The 23,822-nt window shown below is 45.8% G+C and overlaps 1 protein-coding gene across 1 annotated transcript; it reads right to left on the minus strand.

Moving 5' to 3' along the window:
- Nucleotides 1–10,403, minus strand: LOC115335082 (tubulin alpha-8 chain). Its single transcript, XM_030000292.2, has 5 exons — nt 10,289–10,403; nt 5,876–6,098; nt 2,692–2,840; nt 643–1,323; nt 1–394 (listed from the first exon to the last, which is right to left on the minus strand). The coding sequence occupies exons 1-5, from the start codon at nt 10,289–10,291 to the stop codon at nt 101–103; spliced, it is 1,350 nt and encodes a 449-aa protein (XP_029856152.1). The 5' UTR covers nt 10,292–10,403; the 3' UTR covers nt 1–100.
- Between the last annotated feature and the right edge of the window lie 13,419 nt (nt 10,404–23,822).

Raw genomic sequence — 23,822 nt, forward strand, 5'->3', positions numbered from 1 at the left:
TCTTGATTAAAGAAGTTTATTCCAATTATTTTAACATGATTTACACCACTACTGAAGAGGCAGTAAAACGGCAAAGACTTGCACTTCGCTTTTGTGGTATTTAATATTCTTCACCTTCATCTTCTCCATCCATTGAGTCTGTGCCCACTTCTTCATAATCTTTCTCAAGTGCAGCCAAATCTTCCCGAGCCTCTGAGAACTCCCCCTCCTCCATCCCTTCTCCAACATACCAGTGAACAAAGGCACGTTTGGCATACATCAGATCAAACTTGTGGTCTAGACGAGCCCATGCCTCAGCAATGGCTGTAGTGTTGCTCAGCATGCACACTGCCCGCTGGACTTTGGCTAGGTCACCACCAGGAACCACTGTTGGTGGCTGGTAATTGATGCCAACCTACATAAAAAGCAGAAGAGACCATGAGCTTCTTTGTAGCATCTGCAGTGACTATAATCAAAGAAGTCAGACAGTAGTTGAATACAATGTTTCACTCCCAAGAAAACAGCTCTGTATAAGAACTTAAGTCTCCATTTCTCAAAATACAGATCAGGTACCTACATGACATCTCAATAAGAAAGTATACTTCATAAGCCCATGACAGTGAAAGTAGTCTGAAAAAAAATCATGCTATGACTGAGACTTGCCTTAAAACCAGTAGGGCACCAGTCCACAAACTGGATTGTGCGCTTGGTTTTGATAGCAGCAATAGCAGCGTTGACATCCTTGGGGACAACATCCCCACGATACAGCATACAACAGGCCATGTACTTGCCATGGCGAGGGTCACACTTCACCATCTGATTGGATGGCTCAAAGCAGGCATTGGTTATCTCAGACACAGAGAGTTGCTCATGATAGGCTTTCTCTGCCGAAATGATTGGGGAATATGTTACCAATGGGAAGTGGATACGAGGGTAAGGAACCAAGTTAGTTTGAAATTCAGTAAGATCCACATTTAAGGCACCATCAAATCTGAGGGAAGCAGTAATGGAAGAGACTATCTGACCAATGAGGCGATTGAGATTGGTGTAGGTTGGGCGTTCGATGTCCAGATTCCTACGGCAAATGTCATAGATGGCCTCATTGTCAACCATAAAGGCACAGTCGGAATGCTCCAGAGTGGTATGGGTAGTCAGGATGGAGTTGTATGGCTCAACAACAGCTGTTGAGACCTGTGGTGCAGGGTAGATGGCAAATTCCAGTTTTGATTTTTTCCCATAGTCAACTGACAGGCGCTCCATTAGCAGAGAAGTAAAACCTGAGCCAGTGCCTCCCCCAAAACTGTGGAAAATCAGGAAACCCTGCAAGCCAGTGCATTGATCAGACTGAAAGAGAAAATACATGGGTTAAATGAATTGTGTAGACATTAAGAATCCCAAAACAAGCTCAAGACAGACAACTCTGAATTCTGACACATACCAACTGTTCAAGCTTCAGGAAAGTAATACTGAAGTTGATTCGTCCACTGATAATCAAGGAGCTGCCCCATAAAAACCACTATTCTTGGCTATTTTAAGGCCCCCACATATTGGAGGGTGACCTCTCCACTTCAAATTACTACCTCAAAACTTCCCCTACCTCCAATTCTCAGGCCAAGGACATTAACAATGACCAAGAAAAGCAATAACATTCAAAGAACTACAGACTTTATCCCTTACGCTGATTTGACATTCTCTACCTGCACAAAAATTGAGCAATCCCCTGTCCCAGAACTATGAGTATAATCCTGTAAGAGTTGCAAGCATGTAACTCAGTTGGGGGAAGCAAGCTGTCAAAATGTATTACACTGCCGTTCTGGTTTAATCTTCTCAGATGAAGAAACTAGACTGCCTTGTCCTCAGAAAGAAGTGCCACATGATGTTTAACTTGATTCCCAGGAATGACAGGGACTTCCAACAGCTTGTAAAAAGAAACTACAACCATGTTTTTCAGGTCAAAGTACAGCCTGCTGTAAACTTATCTTAGCTTTAATTAAGAGACAGTGGCAACCAAGTATGGAGAATACCTGTTTTGATCTGCAAAACATGTACTTTTCAGTAAGACTCATTCAGCATTCCGTATTAAAGCACCAGAGGTATACCCTAGATTTTTTTGTGCAATGAGAATTCCTTACTTTTGTGACACGGATTCAGTAAAGTACATGCTTAGCAGCCCTAAAAAGGGAACTCTAACCTTCTAAGCTGACATCTTCATAAATTTGCCACACAATCAAAGTACTGGGGAGCCTGAAACATCCCAGCTTACTGAGATTTACTCCTTTTCTACTGTTATTACCATAAAATTAATTCAGAAATTATAACAGGAAATGCAAACAAAGTCTAAACCACAGAAGCAAACACTCCTATTTAAACTTCCTTGCAAGAGCCCCAGCCAGAGACCAATCCTTTTCCAGCAGGAACTATATAAATCATAATTCTCAGTCCTGGCTTTCTGAAGCTGAACATGAAACTAAGTTTTGGGCACCTAATCAGCATTTTAGTCCACTTGAAAGTCATATCTGACAGGAATAATCCAACCATTCTCAGCTGGCTAAGAATAAACACAGATGCAAACTAAGTCCACAGATTCTCCTACCATGGAATAAATTAAAACACAATCTATAGGGCTATGTATTTTTGATAACCTAATTTCCAAATCCTGTAAAACAGGATAAAGAAGGATGTTTAAGAGCCTTCAGTGAAGAAAAGTCTTACCAGTTTCCTGATACGCTCTAGAACTAGATCAATTATCTCTTTCCCAACTGTGTAATGACCTCGAGCATAGTTATTTGCAGCATCTTCTTTACCAGATATCAGTTGTTCAGGATGAAAGAGTTGCTTGTATGTCCCATTCCTAACTTCATCTGGGGAGACAAGATGAGTATTATTTATAAGTTAGTTTTCTATGTAGAACAGGTTTTTCAAGCTTCTGAGGGTGTCCAGAGTAACACACCTAAACCCTTAAAGATAAAAAGCAGCTGGATTTCTTCTACCTATCAGTAGGTGACAATACTTAGTACAGTCTAAATGTTGACTACCCAAGAAAAATGAAGTTTAAGAAACTGTCCCATTTCACATATAAGTTTAAATTGTTGACCTGCCAGAGAAATTTAAAACTGGACTGTAGCAGCAGAATCTTTCTTCCACAGTTCAAGACAACTTAAAGCCCACTTTGCAGATCAGCATCTGAAATACTGCTTTTCCCCCTTATTTTCCAAGCCCTCCAGGATGTTGCCTTATTGCTTCTGCAGCTATGGGCAGTCAGAGCCTACACTGCTTGCTTATCCCTTTCTTTCCCTTAATTGTAGTTTCTGCCAAGGGTAGAGATGAATGTTCAAAAGGAACAGGAGATGTTCTTGTAGAGATATTCAGTTATTCAAATACTGAGCTGTAAGCTCCACAGCACAAAAGGCTGTGTTATAAAGAAATCATGCAAATGAACAACACACAGCATCCCCCACCAGTTACAGATTTGGAGAATGATTTAGTTATGATCTCCACTAGTTATCAGAAATATGCACTTACATCTGGCAGGCTAAAGTTCTGTCTTATCACAAAGGTACAAAAGACACTCAGCATAGCTTTATCTCTGGTTTAGCTCAAGTCATTCTTGAGTTGTATGCTAATGCAGTATTGCATCCTTTAATTAAAATCAGGTGGAAAGCAAAGCTTTATTAACTACAGATGAAGTTGCCTGTTTGCATATATTTTTTAATCTGAAGTGAGACAAAATTCAAGATTTAAAAATAGTTAACTATTTGAACCAATTTAGACTGACTGCAGCTACCACTGCAGTTTGCAATCTAATAGTCTATAAAGTATTTCCAAGCTGCACCAAAATAAAAACAATTTGGAGAAGTGTACCATTCAAAATACATGTATTTCTAAGACTTTCTGCATTACCACTCCAAGTTATAAAGGACAAATATGGGTAAAAGGGAAAAATATAGAACCTAAAGAAAAAGGTAGCTGGTAGGGGCAACATAAGTCAAGGTGGTCCTGGGGAAAAGAGTTAAGAGGATCAGTCATTGGACTATGAAAGTGTGCTGGAATAAAGAATACAGAGTTTAGGGGACAGCTAAACTAAGCCTTCCCCAGACATGCTATCCTTCATATTAAATCTATCTGGAGTAGATTTTTCAAAACACTTGTGTTGAATTCCCAGACATGTTACTGCTCTATTTCTTGGTGGAAAGTTTGATGGTATTTTACCACCACATCCACAGAGCTGGTGTACATGTACAGCAGTCCTGCTGCTTTTACCAAGAGCAGCACTGATCTGGAAGCTCCAGAAATCCCTGGTGTACACACATGGCAGCTACAGAGCTGCTGTATGCACAATAGATTTTTTTCTTTTCACAAACACAGTGCGGAGGGACATGCTGCATGAATGGGAAGAATCATGCTAGTCCTGCCCAGGAAACTGGATCAATAATTTTCAAATAAGCAGGGCAGGAATAAAGAAAGGCTAGCCCCCAGAAAGGCACATGATGTAACCCTTAACAAAAAGCCCTAACTTTTTTAGTATCACCAAGTATTTCATAAGACAGCCTTTTGCCCACTATCTCCCCATACTACACTTGCATCATTAACAAGTGCTGGAACACTACCTTTTACTATTTGTCCCAAGACTCATCAGCTACTCACCCCCAGAGGCAAGAGCTCTCCCACCTGCTTTCCCTCACCTCATTTCTCAGCCTTTTCTGGTTGCTTAGAGCCACCACCTGGCCAGCAGCAGAGGAAGCAAGAGCAACAGCCATGGGGCTCAAGAAAACAAAGCCAGACCTGCAACAGCTCCTGGGAACACTAGCATATGGCCAAGGGTGCTTTGGCTCATTTCAAAGTTATCAGTCCAGCACTCCCACCCTTGACTAGCCAACAGCCTTCTGCTCTCCTGCAGAAGTTCATTCTACTGTATTTAGCCACAGAAAGTGGTTTGGGGTGTTACAATGAAAATAAGTTACAAAAGACCCCCCTGGTTTGGGTATATAGGAGTAGCCTAAGCCTATTCACTCACCTCCCCTTCCCAACTCTCTATGTATTGCAGAAAGATTAACACAGCAACTGCACAAGCACAGGCAACACAGACTTCCTCTCCTATGAAAGCCCCAAATCACCACTTGAGGCAAGACAGCCACAAAACTGGCTCCAGAATTACTTCAGACACACACATTGCTGAGAGCAAAAACAAGATTCATGACACAAGGAACAAGGGTCTTGTGAAACTGGGGAGGTCACATTGGGCTGGCAGTGTAGCTAGTGCCACAGAATGTGGGATCACATCTGAACAGTAAGAGCCAGTGTTGCCAGAGCTTGGGATACAGCTGATTTTCAGGATAAGAGGGGATTGTTATTCAAAGATAAGGCAGCAGGAAGTTAAAGTGCATGTTTGGAAGTCCCTGAATTTAGGCTAGCAATTGAGACTCATTTCTGCAAGCACTATTCAAGCTACAGAGAGTAGAAGATTGTTCTGGGACAGCACAGGAATCATTCCAATGTACAAAAAGAAATCTGCTTAATGATACATATCACTTCTTTTAAAAAGGTTCCTATGGACTGCTGTACACATTATGCCATACTGTTTCAAGAGGTTATAACTAGTTCCTTGCATAGCAAAAGCATGCAACATTCAGAAGACCCATTTAATTCCACAGACTGGCAGAAGATAATACTTAAATTCTTTAGAGCTCCAGAGTGCACATTTGCCAGTCTCAATGAACATAAAGCCAAATATTTTCCATCACCAGGAAGATGGAGGCAAACTTTACATAGTAAAAATTTAAAACCCCAAAGCATTTTGCAGGACTAGAAAAATAGATCCCTTAGTCAATAAAATGTGTAAGTTAAATCAAATCCTACAGCATGTTCTACTGTCCCTTGCACAGGACACTGTATTTACCTATTACTGCTGGTTCAAGGTCCACAAACACAGCACGAGGGACATGTTTTCCTGCACCGGTCTCACTGAAGAACGTGTTAAAGGAATCATCACCTCCACCAACGGTTTTATCACTTGGCATGGTACCATTGGGCTGGATGCCATGCTCCAGGCAGTAGAGCTCCCAGCATGCATTGCCAATCTGCACACCAGCTTGACCAACATGGACTGAGATGCACTCACGCTGTGTGGAGAAAAAAAAAATTGGATCACTCAGCAGAAACAGCAGTTTCCTTGTTTAGAAAACATTGAGCACACAGCTTGAACTCCCATACTGCAAAGCTATTAAAACATTGGCCTTATTGTCTTGGTGTTAGGGGCATTTGGCACAAAATACAACAGAACACAAAAGCCTCTTTCAGTCATCATCCACCTCCACCTAGAAAGACCCTTTTAGACACTGTCATTTTTACAAACTCCTTCCTTCTTGTTGTTCCTATCCTCAGACAGGAAGAGTTTGATCAACTCTTCCAAATCCTTCAGCCAACTCCTCTCCATAACAAACACTGAATATTTAGAAAAACTGATGACTACACCTGTCACTGGCCTAAGTGACCAGAAAAGCATCACCTCAGAACTCCAGCCCCAGGAGCCACCTAAGCACAGCCACCAGAGGGAGCAAAACCTTCTGCAAGATCCAGGGCCATTTTGTTTAATATACATAAAATCAGAAAAAAAATATTCTCCTGATCACTTTAGGGAACTTTGCCATTCTGTAAGAAAGTCTTTTCTTAATAAAACCCTTAGTATCACTTCATAAATATGGAACATTAGGCCTTGCCTTACATCACACTGCTGTACACAAAGTACTAAACTCCTTAACACTAGACAAAACTACCTCATTTAAGCTATGTAAAAATAGTTCATGTCAGCAAAAGGATCTATTCACACCAATTTATGGATTCCCAAGTTGCCTTTGATGTCCAGAGCATAAGACCAGCTTCCTTAATATTTCAGCATAGGGTTTTGAATATTAAAAGCCAAACCACAATGGAACCATCTCCAAACTCCTGGTCCATCTGTGGCATTTTATATTTAACTTCTAGTTTTGAGTGAGAGTTAAACACATTCTAGAAGAGCCTGCATATAGGACAGTTTTGAATAAGTCACATTTAACTATGTTCAGACCGTATGATTGGATGATATAACTAATTTGACCCCTGAAATTCCAGCATAAGCAGGACCTGGGACTGCCCAGTCCACATCAATAGTCAATACAGGAAAGCAGGAGCACAGTCCTTTCAATTTCCTTGGGAACACCAAGAAATTAAAATCTATATTTGCCAAAAAAAAAAACCCCTATCATCTGTTCTCAACCACAGCACTGAACCACTGTTTTCCAGCTCCCCATCCATCTCAGCTGTGTATTCAGATATACAGCTTCCAGAAGAGCAATCCACATCCTCTGCAACCAGCCTTACACAAAGCTGCTGCCACACTACCCCTCTCCAAGGCCATGACTCCATTGCTCTCCAGCCCAAAGCACTGGGCTTGGCAAAGTACTGCAGTGGTAGAGGACAGCCAACCTACACACTGTAAAAAGGGTGACAGGAAAAGCAGCTTCGGCATGCAGCCCAACAAGGCTGCACTGTCACAGAGAAGCCAGGCCACAGCAATGAATTAAGCCACATCATCCTCTCAGGAAGGCAGGGCAGCCTGCAACTCTTTCCTACAGTGAGAGGAGAAAGAATAGAGATATACCACCACTTCAGTCTGGATCCTCACCTGTATTGAGGTCCTACCATTGACTCAAGCTTTGCTAGTGAAGATCCTAGGCAGCTGGGGAAGGGCATTGAAAGGAAGCATGTAGGGACTAGCATGCCCAAGCAAGGTAGATGCATGGAAGACAGACTATGAGTTTTCCAGCATCAAACGAACGAACACCACTACTTCAAACTACACAACACAACAACAATCATTCATGTTGCAAAGCGAAAAATTAAGTCTTTGAAAGTACAACTTGGGGAACACAGCACATGTTAAAAGCATGGCATGTTTATTTTGACAAAGTTCAGCACCTGGCACAGAGTAACTCCCTGCATCAGTACAAAGAAGCAAGTAACTGAGAAACAGCCCTGCTGAAAAGATCCTGGGGGTTACCACAGAAACCATCCTGAATGTTCAAAATGGCATTCTCATCCTCAGTAAGGCAAACAATGTGCCAGGCTACAAAAGGAGACACATGGCAGCACACCAAGAAGCCTTCTCTCTGCTCTGCAGGAGGGTTCAGGTCAGATGTTAGGAGGATGGTGGGAGATTCAGGTTGGGTGTTAGGAAAAGCTTCCCCAGCAGTGGTGCAGCCCTGGAACAGGTCACCAGAGAGGTGGGAAGGGATCTCCATCCTTGGAAGTTTTCAAAACTTGGCAAGACAAAGTCAGTCACAAAAACCTGGCCTGGTGCTGCTGTTACCCCTACTTTGAGAGGTCTCCTTCAACTGCTTTCCTGCAACTCTACCAAGTACTTCTAAGTAGTATGTGGCTGTTTAATGAAACACAAATCTTTGTTAGACACTAAGAGACTCTGCCTATTTTGCTCTGCATAGCCTTTTCAAGCAGCAGAACTCTTACAATACCAAGAATACTAAAGAACAGAACAAAATCAGCCTTGAAAGTATAATCTCCAAATTGTAAAGACAGGCAATAGACAACTGTCACACTCATTACAATTCTGGGCCTTTACACATCACTGGTGGAAGTTTCATAGTTAAGGTTTAAATATATACTACAGACAGTACTGTTAAGTGCTGTATTCAAGCTACAAGTCAGGACACAGAATCCTTAAGTACATAACACTAAATGCTCTCCCCCACTTACACTATTTTTGAGCATAGAACCAGTTTCAGTGAAAAAACCCAGAGAATTTTCCCAGCCCAGCCTGAACCTCTCCAGCCTCTATTACCTCTGTCTCTTTTTGCTATATGATGTGCTCCAGCTTAAGAGCACTGGCTTGTCTTCTGTAACTGCCCTTTCAGTAGCTGTAGTCTGCTACTAGGTAGCCCCTTGCTGTATTGTCTGCCAGGCTGAAGAAGCCCAGCTCACTCCAACTGTACTGGTGTAACATGCTTTAGGCCCCTTGTATTCTCCAGCACAGTATTTTGGGTACAGCTTCACCTGTGTGAAGTTGATGGAAAGCCAAGTTTCACAGTAATGGCTGTACCAGCTCAGACGAAGTTCAACAACATACCATAATGAGGAACGTGGTTTCCTTAGGATGAAACTCAAGGGAAAATGCATCCTTTGCTGAAGTGAGGGACTGCATTCACACTCTTGATTTGGCTTAATTTAAATAATGTGACCATAAACAGCTCCCCATGGAAGGATAAGAACAAGATAAGGACATCAACATATACCTACAATATTTTCCTAACCACTTTCAGTTCACCAAATATTTCCTATGCATTCACAACCCTACAGAAACAGCCTACTACATTTTTTTTAAATCCATGTAGCCTTCTGACATCCACAATCTCTTTTCAAAGAGACCTACAGGGCAAACACCCACACAGAGAAGGACCTCATGCTTGTCCCAGAGACTCCAACTGACAGCTTCCACTTGTTGTACTTACTGCACAGCTCAACAGCTGATCTGTCCTCTTCAAGATGTCCCAGCCCTTTATCACACCCTTCAGGTATCCCTTCAAGGCTGACTCCTAACTTACAAGGTCACGCCACCTCAGCTTTATTACCCAGCCAGTCTCACAAAGTCCTTCAGGAAATCTCCACCATCAGCCCCATTCCCTGACCTCTCCAAACCACCTCACACCTAGCACCTGACCCCGGCAGGGGCAAGGACCGGCTGCACCCCCGGCAACACCCGGTGCGATGGCCCCTCCGCCGCTCCAGGTCCCACACCCCCCAAGAAGGTTCCCCCCCCTTTTTATATTCAACAGGTACCCGCGAGAGCACCCTAGCAGCTCACCCCCACTCACCGCGGTGTGCGGGCTGGGCGCCCCACCACGTCCCACTCCGGGGGCTCAGGGAGACGCGGGCCCCGGGGGCTGACTGCACCCAGGGCGGAGAGACCGCCCCAAGCCGGGCCGCGCCTGCTGCGGAGGGCCCGGGCCGGAGCCACCTCCGAGGGAGCCGCCACCTCGGAGCCGGCCGGGGGCTGAGGGTCCCGCCGCGGGCCGCCATGTTCTCGGAGGAGCCGCCACCATTTTGGGACGAGGCAGCGCGGCGGGACACAGGCACCACGAAGGCCCGCCGGGGCGGCGCGGCTCGGGGCCCGCCGACGACCCGTCCGTCCTCCCCCGCGGCCGGCTCAGCGGGCCGGGGCGGACCCGCGCCTCCCGCCGAGCACGGGCGGGGCCGCCCCGCCCCCCCGCACCGCCTCAGCGTGCCGAGAGCCCCCCCCTCCCGCGGCTACCCCGCTCACCATGGCTTGGGCCGGCGGCGGGCAGCGCTGGGAGCAGCAGACGCGCAACGTGTCTGGGCAGCACCTCGAAAGCGGCCGCCCTTCCCGGCCCCATTTTATATAGGGAGGGGGGCGGTGCCGTTGGCTCCCCGCGCCTTGCTCATTGGCTATGCTGCTCTCGGAGGCGTAACTTCCTCGCGGCACTATTGGGTGCCTCGGCGTCGAGATCGTTCGCTCTCCCAATCGGAACCGGGCGGCGGCCGCGTGGGATGCGCCCTGCTGTGCGCCATTGGATCGCAGATATGAATGTAACCTTCCCGCGCTAGCTATTGGTTGATTCGTAACCAGGGGCGGGAAGGGGGCGGGGCTCAGTCTTCCCGCCAACGGAGGCCGGCGCCTCCCGCCTCAGACTCGGCCGCTCGTCGGCTCCGATGCGGGTGTCACTTGTCCCTCGGGCGGGCGGCGCGGGCCTGGCCCGGGGCGGGGGATGGTTGTCCCCGGAGCCAGCGGCTGGCGCGGAGGAGAGGGGAGAGCAACTAGAGCAGCTTTGCCCACCCGAACGGCGGGGGCCTGCTGTTGGCTGCGGGCAGGCCCGGTGGTCAGCGCTCGCACTGGCAGGGACAGGCCTGAGGAGGGCGGAGGGTTGAGAGCTCGGCCCAGGGGAGCTCGAAGCCGGGTGGTAGCTGCCCCAAGAACCAGGCTGCGCCGAGGGGCTCCCGGGCCCGGCTGTGCGCACTGAGTCCATTTAAAGCAGCCAGTGAAACGGCCAGGCCGTGTGAGGCCAAGGGGCTGACGCTTGGATCGCAGGGTGGACATTGCAAAGACCCCCGGGCCTGCAGGCAGGCTCTGTGGGAGTGCTCAGCTCTTGAGGGTGGAAGAGTGAGATGTGGGCAAATCTCTATATCTTCTTTTGGAGGAGGGAGGAGAGAGCCCCATTGCGCAGTCACCAGGCCAAGCAGTGCTTGCACCAACTGTTACTGGAATAGTCACACAATGGAAAGGACTTAACGCCAAAGGACCAGATCTGGAAAGCCATGTAGATCCTACTGAAATCAGTACCTTTGGTGTTTAAATGCCCCCAATTTAAGTCAGGTGTTTGGATGGGAAGTGTAAAACCCCTGTGGTGTGTCCTAAGGGTTATATTAACAGAAATATTAATGAGATTGCCAAAACTACTTCCTGGGTGGAAAGCGGCTGCTGTAGTGTACGCATCTGCAGTCTGATACCGGAGCACCATCCTTCCAAGGGCAGCACAGGCATCAGTTTCAGGAAATTGCTTCTTCCGCCTGCTGAGCTAAGTTTTTTCAGCAGGATAGGTATGTGAAACAATTTTAAACAATAACAAAGTAGAACATGTTTTCCTTTTCCTGTGTGGATCTCCAGTCCTGTCAGCAGCCTAAACAAAAGTGATACTTTTGAAGGGAGTGTGATGGAGTCCTGCCAGGCTGGGTCTACAGTCAGCTGGAATGAGTGATGGGAAGTGATGAACCCCCTCACTCCTACTAATCTCAAGGGCACAGTAACTGAAGCCTGCTAAGGATGCTATTATTGCTATTAACAATTTCATTGTGATCATTTAAGCACAGGGTGTGGAAATGAAACCTGCGTGGGTGCACACTCAGAATTACTGAAAGAAAAGAAAGGCAAAAGTCCTCCAGAAAGCAAGGATGAGAGGACTGAGAAAGAAGGACAGAGACAGAGGAAGGGGAAAAAAACACAAATAATATTGATATACTTGTTTTTCCAAAGAGTGATGCCAAACATAATGAGTGGCTGAAAAACATGTAAGAGAGAAAAAAGCACTAAGCTGTGTTTAGAGAATTTGGCTGTCTCCACACCAGCGGGAGGTTGACTAGGGCTTGAGGGATGGTTGGGAGTGATCACACATACAAGTACCTGTATCAAGAAGCAAGCTGCAGCAGGATCTAGCTCCTCCAGCTCCTGTTCAATAAGCATACTGTGAGTATGAAACAGAAACCTTGTTTTGAACCATGAGCTGGGTGGCTAGGCCAGTTGACATCAGGGCAGCATATGCAGTTTTGCAATTAGTTTTTTAAAAATAAGTGTTCTCTGCTTTTATGTAATCTAATCCTCAACAACCACAAACTATTTGCTTAGTGCTATCAAGTTTGTATATATTCAAAGAATCCAATCAACATTAAATTTCTAATAACCACCACCCCCGTTCCAGCTAACCTCTTGTAATATGCTCCAGTCAGCTCTGAGACCTGAACGAACTTGTTTTTCTGTTTTTTCATCTCCTTTGTTTTATACTAATTGCTTAGCCTAACTTCGCTGGGGTATGACCTTGGCTACAAAGTGCCTTTAGCTCAGACGGTCTCCTTAGTAAAGCTGTTTGGTAAAGAAGACCAGGAATAGTCCTAGCTGTCTGAGACAGGTGGAATTGCAATCTGCAGTTGTAGGTGTTTATACTCAGATGGGAAGGAAACACCTGAAGTGATCATGAGCCATCATAGCAATTGGTAATGGAAGATGAAAGAGGAAAATAGCTACAATATTTTAGTTTTTCTTCTTTTTGGAGAAAAAAAAAAGGCAGTTAAATGTTCTCTTTTTTTCTGCTCTTATAATCTGTTGTGTTTTTCGCACCTGGAAACAAAAATATCAGTACCCATGCCTGATTGGACCTTTGCAAGCCCAGCTTTGGGAATCCTTTTCCTGCAGGATAAAAGAGAAAATAGGCCAAATTGGATTTAATTCTCCCACATGTTGCAATCTTTTTTTTCCCTTCTCCTTAAAGCCCCCCATTTTAGGCATCATGTGAATCTGTGAGAATTCCTGTGTTCATTCAAAAAGATAATTTGGTTCTGCTCTTCCAAATTACTAAGGAAATCTTCAACCTATGAGAAAAGTTTCACCTAAGCTCTAAAACCTATGGAAAATAAGTGCCCACAATGATATCTGGTTTAAATCTCATGATTTTCAAACCAGTCTTAGGAGTTTGAAAGATTTGTTTCATGCTTTTAAAATGCTCTGACCTGAAATAACACTCACAATGCTCTAACTGTCCTTTCAACTCTGCCAATGCAGTTTAGCAGTGGGTCAGACCCTGAACTGTTAATGGTATGGTATTTTATTCCCCTTTAGAAATGTTACAGGACCATGAAACTAGAAGGGTCAGACACCGTGCAAAAGCAGAAAATTAAGATGGTATCATTTTGTGAGTGCAGTGAGTATTCTTTTCATCTTAGCTGACAAATCAGAGATTCAGGCCAGGCTGCGGTGTTATAGTATGCCCCGGTCCAGCTTGAACTGAGGTTTTCACATACTTAACTACTGCACTAATTACCTGGTCTGATTTGTCTTAACAGCTATTGGGAAATGGATTTTTGATATGTACCTCAGCTCTGAAAAGCACTGTTATTCCCGCTAATCTGGATTTACCAGGAGTGTTCCAGCTCCATGAAGTATTTGTCAGACTTTGGTGAGAAAATCAGGTTTTGATGCTACTTTGTCAAATTTCATACAGCCACTTGGGCAGCTGAAATCTGTTCTGTCATGCTGCATCAGCTGCAGTAAAGCTTCATTCACGGAGCTTCAGCGTGCTTCTCATGTGGCATAAAAAAGGGGCGTCAGGACAGTGGGACCACGCAGTTGGCACAGTTGACGCACTGATGAGAAGTAACCCAGTCTTACAGAAGCTTGTGTTGCTGCATGCCCAGAAAAACATTTCTTTGGGAACTGAAATGCATTTGATTTAGTCTGACTAAACAATAATGTCAAGTCCAAGAAGCTATCATGTATCCAGGATGTCTTGAACACATTCTTTTTTCCTGCTGGAGATTACTTCTGCATGCAGTATGAGAATTTTTTACATTTGTCCGGGATTTCTCTGTGTCTGGTATTGCTATCAAGGCCCACCAAGCACAGACTTTGGCTGCGTACCATGTATTCAGTGAATATGATACTTTCAGAAAACGCTGGGCTTGCTGTGTGTTTGTGATAAAGTCTCTGTAGCTGCACAGTGGGTCTGGAGATTCTCGAGGATTTTGGATGAAACTTCTTTGAATGTACAAATATGCAGCTCTTGCTTTGTTCTTTCTCAGAAGCATTGGACAAATAATGTGTGCACATTCACTTCTATCAGTGAATTCCTAAAAAATGTGATAGCCTTTAACCCTGTATCTGTCTGCTAACTACCTGTCTGTGCCAGGTTTGAGGTGACCTGGGATTTCCATGCACCATTTTCCAGCACTCAGATTGACAACAGCAACATGCTGCATAGATTTCAGTGAGGTACTGACTCCTCCTCATTCCCAGGTCACAGAAAACTCATCTGGGTGTGAGGATTGATGAGTGCATGTGTACAGCTAGAGTGAAACGTTCAGATTTCATCACCAAGGGGACAATGCTTTACCAAGACTTCATTTTTTCAGTAGTCAGGTTCATCTCCTCCTCTCTGAGTGCAAATCCATTCCATTCCAAATACCCATCCTCAATCCTGTGTACTTCACCCTAGCTTTACATCTGGCTCCTCCCAGAAGTGTCCAGCCTCTCTGACTGTTTCATGAGAGAGAGACTCTCCCTCCCAAATGGCTCCTTTATGAAGCCCAGAAAACCAAGCCCTGGTGCCTGTTTGGAAAATTCGTACATAGCAACAGGGCAGAGAAGGGTGAGACTAGACAGGGACTCTGCATGTCCCCGGGCAGTGCAGTTTTTCCTGCTCTAGTTTAAGTCACACCCCATGGCCACCAGCCTTACACCATGAGATGTTTCAGCCCATTTCAGGTCAGGGTTGGGAGAGTACCTTATCAGCGTGAGGGCCCCTTATCAGCATGAGGGCCTTGCTCCGCAGGGACAGGGTTTGTTCTGTGGCTCTGAATGGCTCTTCCAATCTCTAATATAATTGATTTTACTAACTACTTTAAATTCTAGATGCAAGGTCTGGCGCTGACCCTGGGTGTTGGCTGGGAGCTGGTGAAGGGACGTGGCGTGCTCACAGCAGCTTACAGCAGGAAGTAGCATGTTGTGGCAGCCAGTTCCTTAACATGGATTTCACCTTCTGATACAGTGAATTGCATAACCCAGGCGAGCGGGGATGGATCTGGTCACTCCTTTCACCTCCCTCCCATTGCAGCGGGACATGGCTGTGGCCAGCTGCAGCCTTTATAGCCACCTGCTCATGACTCCCTGTGGTGTTTGCCATCTAAAATCCTCCTTCTTTCTTAGCTCCCAGACCCTAGTGGTACCCACTTTGCTCCCATTCTTTCCTTATTGCTTTTCCCAAAATGAGCACCCAGGTTTACACTTGGTCCGGTCAGATTAAACGCACCAGGAAAACACTTGGTTGGGGTCAGAGACAGGACTGAATTTCAGAGTTATACACAACCACGTCCCCTTCCCTTCTCAGTGTAGGGCCTGCTGGGAGGTTATTGATTTGTAAGCAGGCTGCAGGGCTCTCTGCTGAGGGCGAGATGGAGTGGTGCCTTCCAAAGCAGGGATTGATTGCCTCAACGTGTGTACAACAAGGGGGTTGTTGCAAGCGCAGGCCTATGTCTGTGCTGATCCCGGGTACATCTGTCACAGACTGACACAGGAGCAATTAGCCCTGGGCTGAATGTTTGCACTGTTGTGCTGGTGTGGGTTCCCTCTTTGCATTGTTAATGCCTCCTGGCTGATTTGGTGGTGTGGCAGAGAATGAGAGGTTGGTTTTAGATATATATGTTTTAAACCTGGGGTGATGATACACATGAGGAAATTGCTAAGGACATAAATGTAAGAAGAGTCACACTGGATCAGATGTATGCCTGCTGAGCTCAGTATTATTTCTCTCATGGAGGTCCATAGCAATGGCATTGGAAAGTATGTAGAAGAGGGCCAGTGTAACAGCATCACTACCCCAGGATATTCTCCCCACCTTCAGAGATTCCTGTCTCAGAATTCCTGAACCACCAGCCTGTATTTTCTCATCCCAAACTGTTGTCCGGCTACAAGCTTTTGCTTGTCTGTTTTATCTTGCCTTATTCCCCACAGCTAGCTGAATGCCTTGCCAGGGTCCATGAAGGTAGCACAGAGTCTGCCTCTGGATTTGGGGTCCTGTATTGTTACAGGAACAGGTATTTTTTAGTGTTGACAAGGAATTCCTTCCAAATTGTCTTGACAGGGATCTTCATGTATTTTGGTTTTGTTTTAATCTTCCTTTGCAACACTGGGTGCAGTTCACCTGGGATCATCTGATCTGGTCTAATCCTTCTCTAGAAGACAGGCCTGACAGCCCGCCTAGGGCAGCTTGCTATGGACTTTTATTGGGCCTCCTATTGCACAGCCCCGACCTTTGGTTGTTGCTAAATACACTCTCAGCTCTGCAGAGGCTAGAGAGGGGCAAGGTTCCTGACATCAAATAAAACAGCTCCTTTGTTTGTTAGCCTTTTGGGGAGGTGGAAGGGGAAGAGAAACAGGAATTTTGTTCTTTTTTTTTCTCTGTAGACTAGAAAGGGAATGGCAGGTATGGGAGACTATTGTATAAAGCCTAGCTGGCAAGAATGAGGAAAAACAGTACTTCCTGTGCTGTGTGATGAGATTTTTAGTTGGCTTAGCACTGGCTGTGGTCGCGTAGTAGCTAAACTAGCTCATCTGACCATTTAGGTCTGGATGTCACTTATGGACCACATTGTCAGTAGTCCACAGCTGCATGAGCAGACAGCACTATGTCCTTTTCTGCCTGAATGTATTGATGTGAACTAAATGAATCATGCAAATCAATAGAAGATAACCAGAATGGAATGCTCTGTTTCGCTAGATCAGTTTAAAATCAGAAACCACTGCAGCGCTCTCTGTAGAACTCTCCCTACCCCCATGTCCAGGGTACAGAAGGGTCACCCTGTAGCAGAAGGTATGCACACAGCAGATTTCCATTTCCTCAGCAAGTTGAATATCAACAAGCCCTGCCGGGAAAGGGAGGCAAACACTGCTCTGCTGTCCAGGCAGTGGGGGTAGGGCCCTGCAAAGGAACTGGTTGTGCAAGTGGAGGTGCACCTGCCTACCTGGGATGCACAGGTCTGAGTGGGATGCTGCAAATCTTGTGACAAACCAGTTCATATCGCTGGGCTTTGATTGCAGGGGAAGATGTTTATCCCATCATGCATACCTGTACATTTTATCTCAAGTGCTGCACACAGCAAAGGGAGGAACAATTTGGGGAGAATGCACAACAGGTGGAAATGCTTAATCCACTGATCTCAGGCCAAACCTCCATGGGAGGACATGGATTCTCCATGAGGGTTTTGGGAATGTTTGCTGGGTGCCAAGAAATATCTTTCATTTAGAGCTGAAAACTATCCAACTAGACAGGGCTGAATTAATTTCTGACCTAAACACTCCCTGTTCCAGATGGGCTGTAAATCCTTAAATATGGGAATGAGGAGTGCAGAAGACATAGCTAGAGTAGCTCGTACAAGGAAAGGAATCATTCCTCTCCTGAACACTGAACATGTACAATACAGGTACCCCTAATTATGTGATTACACCCTGTTTATACCTGGCCCTCCCCCTGCAGGGAGTGCCAAAATAAGTGGAAGGATGTGCTTGAGTTGCCAGATTGGAACCCCAAAGGGCTGGGCTCTCCTTTTGTTTTGCGAGATTTCCTATGTGATAGTCAGCAGAACTGCAGCAGAATGTATGTACACAGGAGATTAACATTTCACGAGCAAGTTTAATATCAGCATTCTCTACCTTGATCATTTGACTTTGTAACCTTAATGTGCTATTAGCATGGCTTCTTGTAGGTAATCCTTAAATAAGATCCTGTTTTTAATGGCCTTAAATACATTCCCTGTTTTTAAATCTTATATTATTTGTGCTTCCAACTGTTTTAATCCTGCTCCTGCAAGCATGGACTTGACTACCTGCCCTATTTTTCTGTTCTCTGCAAGTCCACATTGCGGGGGCTGCTTCCATTCCCTGCTTGTTTTAAATGCTACTTCATCCCTGACTTTCATGCAGTACTTCTTCCCTGCCTGCTTCCCTACTGCGCTGCAGTAACAAACCTCCATCTGACATGTGTCAAAGCTGAAACAGCTTCTCCAACAAGTCCACTTATTTATTCTTTACTTTACAATTAAAAGGCCTTCTGAATTACTCACCTATTTGCAGTGCCATCTCTGTATTGCGAGTTTTGTGTTACTGTGCTGGTTGGTACTCCTCTATCTCAAACTATGTCAGACTTTGGTAACTGTATTGCCTGTATTGGTTAAACTTCTTGGCCCAGGTTCTGTTCGTTACCTGGGAGTAAACTGACCCTAGCCTACAAATTTTATTGTGTTCTCCACCACTAACTTTTGGTCTAGATACTGAAAATACACCTTGTTCTGTCCTGCTACAGTAATTGGCCTCTTTTTGTGTGGGTAACTAAAATCACCTATTAGACCGGATCTCTCTCACTGTGAAGTTAACCTTCTTCCCCTGGTCAAGCAGTAGCACTGTCTACCAACTTAGTCATATTTCCAGCATTTGGACATTCCTGTCTGTACTGATTCTTTGCTGTGCGGTCCTTTTGACCAAAAAAACAGTCAATTGATGGTGCAGTTAGCAAACATGGCTAACAGTTCACATCCTGTACTGGTTTTGGCTGGGATAGAGTTACAGTTCTTCACAGTAGCTTGTATGGGGCTGTGTTTTGCATTTGTGATGATAACACAGGTATGTTTTAGCTACTGCTGAGCAGTATTTGCACAGTGTCAAGGCCTTTCTGCTCCTGACCCTGCCCTACCAGCAGGTGGGCTGAGGGTGCATAAGAAGTTGGGAGGGGGCACAGCCAGGACAGCTGACTCAAACTGACCAATATTCCAGACCTTATGAAGTCATGCTCAGCAATAAAACTGGATGGTGGAGGATGGTGGGGGCTGCTGTGGCTCGGGGACTGGCTGGGCATTGGTTGGTGGTAAGCAATTGCTTTCTTTTGCATCACCTGTTTTTCTTTATTTTTACTTTCCCTCTGTTGTTTTTTTTTTCTTACTTTTTTTCTTTTAAATTTCTTTTAAATTTAATTATTAAACTGCCTTTATTTCAACCCATTAATTTTTCTCACTTTTACCCTTCTGATTCTCCCCCATCCCACTGGGAGGAGGGTGACCGAGTGGCTGTGTGGTGCTTAGTTGCTGGCCAGGGTTAAACCATGACACATCCATAGTCCAGAGATGCCACTGGCAGGGCTGTATCCATCTGTGATGGTCAGGCAGCACGGTTTGGGTGAAGTGTCACAGGTCTGAGTCAGTTCTTGCTATCTTAAGTGCATACAGGATGGTTTTATAGAGAATCCAATGGACTGTTGACCAATAAAGCAGGTAGAACATAAACTCCTCTGTGGTCTGTCTCAAGTTTGAGATCCCCAGTGAACTCATGGTGACACTGACTGATTGCAGAGGAGCATCAGAACAGAGCTGAGCATTCATTTCCCCATTAGCCTTGAAGAGCTAAATGCACTGTACGTACTGGCGCGGCCAAAGAGCTCCAGGTGATACAGTAACCTGCAGAGGGGTGCGTATGCAAGGCACAATGACTTTGCAGGTGCACTGCAGGACCCCCACTGCAACCAGTGCATCCAGTTTAGCACTGCACTGGCCTTATGGTGCAGCTGCACATGGCAACAACCTCTCTTCACTGCCATCTGTGTCAACAGCAATTAAACATCAGTTTAGCTGGATCAGCAGCACTATAAATCTGGCCTGGAAGGCAGGGAATGTCAAGAATTAGAGCAAGACCCTCCCAGTAGACAGAAGCTGTGCTTTATGCTGTGCTGCTCTGAGTATGTGCAGCACTGGGCACTGTGGCTTCACCTCTCCCATAATCAGGACCTGTCTCAGGTACAGGCCAGCTACACATAGACATTGCCTTTCAGTGCTAGTGTACTGGGTTTCCAACAGAAATCCCCAAATCCCAGCAGGGGCTCAGAGGGAAGGGGTGGAACCAGATCCCCCTGAGTGGTTGCTGGCATCATGGGGGCACTGGCACCAAACAGGGGGACCTGTGGCTGCAGCAGGGATTGAGCTGCTGAGGGCACTGAGCCTCCAAATTGCTGCTGACACCATCAGCTACATCCATCACTCCTGGTTATTCCTTACCAAGGAACTTTCCTCCCACCAGAGTCTGACGCAGCTCCTTTCCCCAAGAATCTTTTTTCCCTCAGGAGTTGAGCCCTGTGTTTGCTGAGTCCTAGCACTTCTGGTTTCCTACCCTTTTCTGTGTTAGCCCCTTGGACCTGCCACAGTTTGACACAGAGAACTGAGTCCTTCTGCCTGTTTTACAGGAGTCACAGACTGGTCTCTCCCCAGGAAAGCACGAGGCAGCAAGTTCCTGAAGCCACGTCCTCATGCTCCATTGCCAGAGATTTCAAATTAACCAGGGATTCTGCAACGAGCTGCGGTCTGGATGTTTGCCATGGAAAGAGCACGCTTTTAATAGTGTTCCAGGCGGTGTGAGGAGCCAGCTGCTCGAGGAGGGGCAGGATACCTGTGCTGACATGGCTTTGCTTATTTTCCCTTGCTCTCAGGGCATCTTTTCCAGCTGGGTTTGAACAATGGCAGAGGGTAAGTCCTGGAAGCACTCAGACAAGAGCACTCTGCCTCTGCATGCACAGTGATTAAGGCTAGCAACTGTCTCTCTTCCTCCAGGGGAATTCAGAGACTCCTGGAAGATAAAGAACATGAAAGGAGGAGCAGAAGCACGGCTGAGTATACACGCACTCCCTGCTGCTTCCCCAGGGAGAAGCGTAGATAAACACATCCATGCAGGGAACTCTCCTAGTGCAGCTTCTCACCCCAGGGACATGTGGCTCCTATCGATGCCACAAATTGCCCTGAAAGACTTTTCAAGGACAGACCTTGCCTGCAGTTCTGACCTGTCCTGCCAGACTAACACCCACCAGGAAGGCAGGCTGCTGGGAAAAACACAGCTCTGGCTCTTTTGCTTTGGCCTCCTCTGGCGGCTGAACAGCAGCTGCTTTGGTTCAGAACATGCCCCACTTTCAGGCCCAAGTGCATTTATGAGATTACAGCCTGCCTTGGGCTGTTCTCCTCCACCCACTCCAGCCTACACATCTGATATAATTGTGCCAAGGAGGGAAGGGTAACTCTGTATTTCTCCATGCAGAAGCTGTATCTCAACAATTCATGTTTTAACTGAAGACAAAACTGAAGCCCCTAGGAATTGGCCATGTGGTAATCAAGAGATATATCCTCTGTCACAAGCAGTTTCCACCTGTGTAGCTCTCTCAGATTTGGACATGCAGTACTTGAAAAGATGAATTGCAGCAACCCCTAGGTTGGACTGTGCCACTCTGGATTAAGTTTTAGGAAAGATGCAAGAAACAATTTTTCCAGAGCCTGGTTCCCCCTCTCAGGAGATGAAAGTGATATCTCAGTGACCCAGGAACCTGCTCACTCTTCCTCAGCGATTGCATTTAGGGAGCAAAGCACTTGATTTTTACTCTGTGCATGGTCAGATAATTTTCAGATGCCAGTGCACTTCCTCCGAAGCACACTCCTGTCAAGATAGCCTTGGCTTCTCTCACTCATCTGGGGCTGCAACCCCACAGTTCAGTAACTCTCATCTGGATTGCTAGGCTACCATCTCCCTCTTCTCTACCCTCACCAACACATAAAGGTCCAGCTGCACTTGTAAGAAAGCTGCACTTTAAGAACCTGGCTGACTCGCAAGTCAGCACAAATGTATTTATGCTGAAATGGTTAACAAATTATTGGTTAAAAAGAGCATAAAGCTGGCTTTTATCAAAGCCCTCATTTATGGCAAGTTCCACTCATCTGCTGTGGTTTCCTTCCGTGTCCCCCAGCATACTTGGTGGTTTTAATGTTCCTTTGATTCTAGAGTTTAGCCTTTATTAACCTGGCTTTGCGGGAGGCAGGGAAGCATTCCCTGCACTATTTGTTAAAGGACCCCGAAGCTATTTCCTCTCTATTGTTTCCTTTCCTCCTACTTTTCTTGTTCCTGCCAGGGATTGTAATGTCAGGCACGTAAAATGACCTTCAGAGAATATTCATAATAGATTTCAGATATCCCTCTTCTCCCAAACACCCACACATTGTAGAAACTGCCTGTGCTGATACAGCAGTATCTGTTCACACAGTGTAATAGTTCTGCTCTGTAGTGCTGGTGGTTTAGGTAAATAAGCAAGGCAAGATATGTAGGAGATATAATGCCAAAAATACCTCTCCTAGCAAAACTGGCCTTGTTTTTAACAATCCACAGCTCTTTTCTGAACTCTGCTGAGCTCCTCATCTCCATACATGGTGGCAGTGGGTTCCGCAGACACACTGAGCTGCAGGCATTGCAAAGATCGTACCTTAAGCCCTCCTGGCTGCCTATGTGAGGACTAGCTGAAAGGCAGAGCTCTACAACACAGCAGGGAGGCAAACAGCAAAGTCCTCCTCCAAGCTATTACTTCAAAGTCCATACTGTCATAACTGCTCTGCCAAAGATTTCTTCTGTTAAGAGATGAGCAATCATGGAGAGACCTTGGATGGTGTCAGGCCCAGAAACCAAGACCTTTTTGCTGACTTGCAGTGCTGGGAAAAGAGGGAGCCTTGAATTCCAGTCCCTGCTCTGAGCACCACTTACTTATTTAAGTGAAATGCACTTAATTTAGGGAAGGAATAGTGTGAATGTGACCTCTTGGCAAGGGATGACTTGCAGCAGTTACCCAGGACAGCTCAGCTGATCTCACAGCGTCCTGCTGCCAAAAATGGGAAGACCTTCATCCTGCCATTGCCTCCCGATTATCTCATGCAGGCTGCAGAGCTCAAACTCCCATATTTCAACCCAGCAGCCCAAGAAAAGAAGCTTTAGACTAAGGTAGCAAATTGAACAATCTCAGCAAAGGGTTCAGCAGCTGGCTTGAGGCAGAGGTTTGCATGGGGAAGGGAGCAGAGAGGTGAAGTTACACAAGGTGTCAATGTCAGCCTAAGCCCAGACCATAGTTTTGGGGCTGTGAACCAGCCTCAATTACCCAAGTCAGGGTGGAGCAAGATCTGTTTTTAACCATCCTAAATACATTTATATATATGGTATATAAAAACCTAACCAATACAAACAGGCATGCCTTAAATCCAGATTGGGAAGCAATTAGACAAAATTGTTATTACTTGTCCTCACCCAAAAGCAGCACAAAGGCAAGTCCCAAAGGGCTGGAGGATTTGTGTCCTGCTGTGCACAGTCCTCACCTACGTCACTGGTGAGATGGCCCGGCGCAAGGGGTGCAGGTTTGTTACTATTCCCTCTCTTGGCAGTGCTACAGCTTAACACGGAATGGGTCTTCCGAGTAAAGTCTATGCAGATACTTACGTAGAAGAATCCATTTTCAAATTAATTTTAAAGCGACCTGCACATGGAAATAAGGGTTTCTGCCCTGTCTTGTTGCTGATGATAAAGAAAGATGGGCTGCAAGATGAGCGTTAACAGGTCTTACGTAAGCGCTTCCCGTACCTGAAGGCTGGCTCTTGTTTATCCTTCTTTTCCTAGAAGTTCCTGCAGGCAACTGGAAAAGTGTTTTTCAACATGCTAGATAAAAAACAGTGAAAAGATTATG

The sequence above is a fragment of the Aquila chrysaetos genome, chromosome 24 (assembly GCF_900496995.4).
Source record: "Aquila chrysaetos chrysaetos chromosome 24, bAquChr1.4, whole genome shotgun sequence".
In the NCBI taxonomy this organism is placed as follows: domain Eukaryota; kingdom Metazoa; phylum Chordata; class Aves; order Accipitriformes; family Accipitridae; genus Aquila; species Aquila chrysaetos.